The sequence below is a fragment of the Cimex lectularius genome, unplaced genomic scaffold (genome assembly GCF_000648675.2).
Source record: "Cimex lectularius strain Harlan isolate CLEC.00 unplaced genomic scaffold, Clec_2.1 scaffold158, whole genome shotgun sequence".
NCBI classification, from domain to species: domain Eukaryota; kingdom Metazoa; phylum Arthropoda; class Insecta; order Hemiptera; family Cimicidae; genus Cimex; species Cimex lectularius.
The window spans coordinates 64,370-71,707 of NW_019392744.1; the positions used below are offsets into that span (position 1 = coordinate 64,370).

Sequence of the window (7,338 nt, forward strand, 5' to 3'; positions counted from 1 at the left end):
TGTTGTGGGGCACTCTCAACAAGACAGACAAAAATGACACATCTACACGGAAAACAAACACTTTGAGCCCTGAAGATGATCTCAATAAAGATCGAAATGTTGGCCCGATAAAGAAAATCTTTTTCTAAAACCTCCAAATAATCATTGGTAATAGTAAAGATGATTTTAATTATCACAAAAAATACATGTCAAAATAATAATTTTTTTTTTCCATCCAATAATACAAAGTTAACCTTAGACTAGGAAATATTATTTTAAAAAAATAATATACTATTTAACAACAGCATCAAAATTAATAATGAAATTCCCTTATTAAGTTTTACCTCTATTCCCAGGTGTGTTTCGCAAAAGCAACTAAATGTTTTCAGAGCTGAGGGCATGTCAAATCTCAAACAATTGCAGGATTAGCAGAATAGTAATTCCTCTCTCAGCTTGAACAACCACCTCAATTGATGAAGATTCATTCCAGAATCACTGCAGCCAAAAACACTGAATTCCATATCTGACTCCAAAAGGGTTCTATACAGAAGAAAGTGCACAGACTGCATAGCCATCTTCACACTATCATTGTGATCCCTCCAACCAATATCCAGCTTATCCCGTATAGTTCATAGTTTGAGATGTGTTGGCAGTTTTTTGCCCAGACAAAAATTGATGTTCCTTTCACCTAAGGAAGTTTGGAGTGAAATTTGATGAATCTTTCATTATTAATTTTTCTTAATGAGTTCCGCACATGCCACTAAGTGTTGACAGCAATTCTCAGCACCTTATTTTATAGTACCTGGAGTCAATTTATTTTGGAGATATATGCAGACCCCATACTTGGCACCCATAGAGTACTAGTTGCCTGATAAGTGCTTTATAAATAGAAAAGTCACTGCAGGCCTTTTTAGATTTCTGGTTGATCAGGGTGTAAACACACACAATCGAACATATCTTCATTCAGGTCAGCTTTTGGTCCACGTAAACTCGCAGATACTTGACTGTAGTTTTTGGGATTCTAAGAGAGAGGTGGGAGAGAGAGGGTAGTGAGTAAGTGAGATAGTAAGATAGTGTGTGAGAGAAATAGTAAGTTAGCGAATGAATGAGTGTGTGAGAGAGAGAGGGAGAGAGAAAATTGAATTGTAATCCTTTACTTATATTTGCAGATTTGTCATATTGACCTTTCCTACATTCAATGAATCCCTCAGAGTGGACTGTTGAAAAGCTGCCTGAGTCAACAGTTGAGTGCCTTGAAAGGAGCGTAGAGCGAGCAGAGAAAGGCGTTCAGTTCAGATGAGGGGGAGTGACGACACCCAGCTAAGGCACACATCGACTGTCAAGGGCTGAGACAAGTCTGATAGAGTTGACTGTCGAAAAGCAGGTTGGACAGACTCAGTCAGTCATCCAGAGGACTTATAAACTCATAGATTTTGCTTCTTATATTTTTCAGAGTTCATTTATGACTAACATATTTGAAATAAATAGAAAAATAGATGTGGAATATGAAAGTTTAAACAAATTAATTAGTCACCATGAGCTTATTTTCAAAGCATTTACAATCACCATATAATAATCAGAAGAGAGTTGGTGGCTGCAACAGTAGAGGCATTATCATTGCTTATCACTGTAAGGTAAAGGTCCCAGATTCGAATCCACCGGCCTTAGACCTTTACCCTCGGAAAAAATAAATAAATAAAATAATAATAATCAGAAGAACGGGCAGTTGTTTCACCTAAATTGTCAATTTTTATAATAAATGTGTCCAATAAAACTTGTTATAATAGTTTATTTTAAGCAGACTGCTTAATTTACAAACTTCAACATAAACATAAACATTCCAGTAGCTTTGAGCTAACAAAGCAATAATTATTTGAAACAATCATCTCCTATTCATCAAAATCAATTAACAGCCATTGATGCAGACAAGTAATGTATCTGATTAATAGTTTTATAACATCGATATCATATAAATTTCCTCTTAAGACTAACATAGTGGCCAGCAAGTGTTTTTTTAATGTCATGAAATATGTAGCCACCTTCCTCTTTGCTCCTCTTTGGTGATACGACATTGAGGTTATTATTGCTTTCGGCTAATTCTTCAAAACGCCAAATACCAACATGCTTACTTTTACCTTGGCGAGCAATTAAATAATGATTAAATCCGTCGACAATGACACCACATACGATGGCCCAATGTGCTTTATGACCGTTGAAACATCCTGGATGATGGTTTTGAGCAGCATCATAACTTTATTTTAGATTAAGGAAATTAATTATTAGTTGTACATCTATCACAACTTTATTTTACATTAACGAAATTAATTATTAGTTGTACATCATGTGATGTTACATTCTTCCAGTTTTCCAAGCATATTAGGCACCTGTCGCACATTCTCAGTGAAATTTGTCAGGGCGACTCACCCTTATAGCCAATGGTTAATTAAATAATGCAAATAAATATTTGAACTGAGGCCTGTTTGGATCAATAAATACTCAGATTTGTTGAATAAGTGCAATAATGCAGAAGGCGAAAAGTAAAACAGGTCTGGTTTAATCCAAAATTGTAGTCTGGTCATAACTGATCGCTTCAGTCAGCTCATCCTTGCTGTTTTGGTCTTTCAGATAAGTTTCAGATTCTTGTTTTCTTGGTTAAAACCCTATAATTTGTTGAATAAAAATCAAGCTGTTATAAAATAGTCCTACTTTAAAAATTAATTCTTCCAAAGGATACGGCACAAGCAGTAACGTGTCATTTAACAAATCGTTAACTATTTCTTTCCTTCTCCTCTGAAGACCTCCAACATGATGAGTGATTATGAACATATCATCCAGTATTTTTTTGGTAAGAATGGTCAAATTTTCTGCACTAAACATTTCGCCTTTTATCGTAAACCCTTCCTTTATGGAGATTTTGATTAATTCGTCAGCTGATATTTTCACGGGTGTTAATGAAGATATCATCGAAAGAGCAACCAGGCCACAGCTGAAACCCAAAATACAAGTATGAGACATCTCCATTTTTCATGTCAATATTTTTTAGCAGAGTAATCGAATAAACTTATTTGTAACAAAATCGGGTATAAAACATACAAAACCTGGTTTAAAAATACAAGGCATTTAGAAAATCATACTTCTTCAGTTGGACCAATCAAAATATCAAGTAAGACTGAGTCTTCCATTTATCTTAAGCGAACCAGTGAACCTTGTGCTCTTGCTTGGTTGTGTATCATCATTCTTTTTTTTTTCTTTTTTCCTATTTTTAAAGTTTTTTTTTTTTTAAATAGAAATAATGTCATTTTTAACTGATCAAAACTTTAGCCAGAATGATTAAGGCTAAAATGATTGGTAATGACCAAATTACACCATAATATTGCTTAACCCTATCGTTCTCCTGACTGCTGGACAGAAAATGTGAGCGACTGGTTCCCCGAAGTGGAATTGCCTAAAAAAGAACAAAGCTCCAGGAAAGGACAGAATAACAGCGGTGGAGGAGTCATCAGTGGCCATGGACACGATGCCCTTCACTGTAAGGTAAAGGTCCCTTGTTCAAATCCAGCAGCCTTTCATTCGAACCATACTTACAAATGGGCTTTTTTTTCAAAAACATAGACACCCTGAGGGTTGATTTCACCTCTGCTGTTACAAATACTCGTAGAGATGATTAAGTTTGGGGGAGTGTCTAAGATTTGGGAACTGGTCTCTATTGTATGGGTGACGATTGGCTATCGTTTGCCCAATCTATAAAAACAATAAGTCCTGCTGTGAGAACTGTGTGAACATAGAGGGATTTTGTTATTAAGCACAGTGTGCAAGGTAGTAGCAAAGACAACAACTGTGAGACTGACCCAATATTGTGAAACTATAATAGGAGACTATCAGTGTGGGTTCCGGGCAAACCAATCATCAACAGATCAGATAACATAGATTTACATAAGCTCTCTGTGAACTTCCGGCAGGCCCATGATTGTATTAAGAGAACATCAGTTTATACAACCTGGCCATCTCAAGAAAAATGGCCCGGGTTAGTGCAATTGACAGTGGTGGAAAATGGGCTCTTGAAAGACTTTTAAGTAAGTCAGGGACTAAAACAAAGTCATTGTCCACCACCCTCTTCAATTTGCTTTTCAAGACAGTGGTAAGAAAGGTGGATCGAAATAACTCATAAGGGACTTTGATGAACCAAACCACTCAAAACCTGGCATATGCAAATGATATTGACATGGTTGCGAGGAATTTGAGAGCTTGAGGAGATTTATCAAGGTTAAAACAGGAAGATTGAGTCTGGTCGTTAACAGCACCAAGATGATCTAAATGCATTCCACAAGAGGTCAAGGGCAAGTCAATTCTGCTTTCATTGCAATGAATGGTGAGACTTATGAACACTGTAAGACCTTTAAATATCTGGAAGCTCACCCCTGCTTACCGAGGATTACGGTATGAAAGAAGAAATCCGGTTGCTGCAGTAAACAGGTGCTACTTGGCCTTAGGGAAGCTCTTCAGGTCAGATCTTTGGCACAGTTTACATGGATGGTCAACAGCGAATTCGTACTATCAAGGAGTTGAATGTTTTGTACCAGAAACCAGATATTTTAGCTAAAATAAGCCGCCTCAGGCTGATTGGCCACGTGGTTAGGATGCCAGAGGACAGAGCAGAAAGTTTACTCGTAAACCAGGTAGTAGGCTGCAAGGAAGGCCTAGATGGTAGGACGACCTTAGAAAGTTAGTCAATGGACATCAAATATCCAAAAAAACACTTTGAATTAAGGCAAATATGCACGTGTCAATATAATCATACAAATTGACAATTTTATTATATTTTTAATTTATTTGTACAAATAATCCTGAGACTTACGTAGGTCCTATTTGTATTTGAGGATCGATATGCGTGTATTTCATATTTTTCAGTTCTTTATCCCTTCTTGAAGAGCCAAATATTAATTCTGAAGCTTTTTTTATGTCATTAAGGGCAATTTTGTAATTTTCGGAGTGGGCCATAAAAACAAGAGCTATCAAAACAAGTAGTAAAACAACCTGTTCCTTTGATACCTTCTGCAGCTCTCATGGGGAGGCATGAGAGAACGAACGAATGGAATCTCTCTTACGATTCTTTCTCAGTATTACAGTAGACCAACATCAAAAATTACGATTTAATATAATTAACATTAAATATATAATCAAAATAATTAATCCATATCAAAGAGCACTTAATTTTGGTTTAATAACACTAAACATTCTTCTAGACTTATAGACCTTTACTCAGTGTGTTCCTCAAGGTTCAATCATTGAACCATTATTATTTTCCCTTTATATAAATGATATATCCTCCTATTTTGTGAGGGGCAGAGAAAGCATTGTTGTGAGACAAAGTTTCTGTTTTTCAGATGCGAGTGATTAACTTTTATTTGATAAGCAGGAAAATTATATATTATTAGCCAGTATAGAACTCCTTCGTGCCAAACTGTATCAAAAGCTTGTTTGAGGTCTAATAAAGCCATAGATGGAACTCTCGTAGAGGAAAGATGGAAAACCAAAACTAAGGTGAATGGATTGTGTAGGCGATGCCAGAACTCTGGGCATTCGAAACTGGTAGGCTGATGGAGACAGAGAGCAATGGAGGAGAATTCTTAAGGCTGTCAGGGCCCAGTAATGTGCTTGCAATACTAAGGAAAATGATGTTGAATAATTTAAAAAAATTGAATCTTTAAAGTTATTTTTAAAATTAATTAAGATTTTTAGTTGAGATAAAAAAGTCAATGGCACGAGCGGGATTCGAACCCACGATCTTGATTGACTTTGGCCATTGACTTTTTTATCTCAACTAACAACCTTAATTAATTATAATATATTAATTGGTCAAGCGGACCACGAAATTAGTGAATTGAAAGTTATTTTTAAACTTCAAAGTTCATTGGATAGCTGTGTAGCAGAGATGAAATTACAGTGATGAAATAGGCAGGAAAAAAACCAAAATTTAAAAAATCAATTATATTTCTGTTAACGCCCCCCATACAAAAATTAAAAAATAAATAAATAAATACAATTGCTCATGTGTTTAAAAATTACAAAACAAAAATTATAAAAATGGAAAATTTTCATTATTAGTTATTTTCTCCTAAATTAATATTTATATTATATATTTAACCATTTATACGACAGTACAACTAAATATTTTTGGTTAGTACATTCAACATTCTTAGAATATATTTAATAATCTGGATATGGAGTAATAAAAAATAAAATAGAAAAAAATCCAAATAATCTCATTTCTGCACCAAAATGAATATCCAAAGGTCTAGTTTAAAGAGATGTCCTTAGAGTAATTCACAGCAAAGTTTTATTTACCCAGACTCATAAATACATATATTTAAGCATATACATTCTAAATAGTATCAATCCATTAGTAGGGTTTATTTTATATTTAATAAATCGAAAATGTTTAATTTCCAATAAATAATCATAAGGCACTGAAAATTTATACTGAAAAAAATGTTTAAACGTTACATGCTTACATCTATCACCTAGTTGGAATGTTTTTGCCTAACAAATTCATTAAAAATAGCAACATTTGAAAGGTTGAATTGAATAATTCATAAATTCCTTTTTAAATGTAATTCATCAATGGTAAATTTTCTAAAACTAGTTTAGACAGAGGTCTACATTTAAAAGGTATTGGAATTTCTACGGATATGCTTTTAAATGTTTTTATTATCTATATATTTTATTGCTAACATACAAAGAATATACTGGCAATATTCTTTTTAACAGTTCAGCTCAATTTCATTTTTACAATGACACAATTTCTAAAGTTGCATAGAAAAACCTAATAACACGAAATGTATAAAGCGTATTTAAATTACAGATTCATTGACTAATGAGAGCATTAAAATTGTCAATGCTTATTTATTCAATTATCGATCCTTTTTGACCTTGCTTTGTTGATCTGTCAGACCAAAAATGATCAAAAAACCATAAATATTTATTCACTTGAGAAATCACACAACAAAATTACTTTGTTATTAATTACACATTAACCTTCTTATTACAAATAATACTAAAATATAAAATAATTTATTATTTGGATCTGGATCTCGTTTATGGTCTGGATGAAAAGTACAAGTTTAATTATTATCTTCCAAGCTTTTGACCAATTTTGAGGTTATCATCAGGGTAAGACAGTCTTAAATATGCCTACAAATTGACATAATTATGTTGTTAATAGATGATTTTAAATTTCTTTGAAGACCGACTCAGTCCCAACATTGCCACGAACTGTAAAACTCGGTTGTGAACTTATGACAAATAAAAAAGAAACCATTTATAAAAACTTAATTATGTCAATTTGTATACATATTTAAG

At 33.8% G+C, this 7,338-nt stretch overlaps 1 protein-coding gene across 1 annotated transcript; it reads right to left on the reverse strand.

The window, feature by feature from the left end:
• Positions 1-1,748: 1,748 nt before the first annotated feature.
• On the reverse strand, positions 1,749-5,076 carry LOC106665431 (UPF0692 protein CG33108). Its single transcript, XM_014391847.2, has 3 exons — positions 4,835-5,076; positions 2,714-2,965; positions 1,749-2,230 (listed from the first exon to the last, which is right to left on the reverse strand). Exons 1-3 carry the CDS (start codon positions 4,975-4,977, stop codon positions 1,945-1,947), a joined length of 681 nt encoding a protein of 226 aa, XP_014247333.1. The 5' UTR covers positions 4,978-5,076; the 3' UTR covers positions 1,749-1,944.
• Between the last annotated feature and the right edge of the window lie 2,262 nt (positions 5,077-7,338).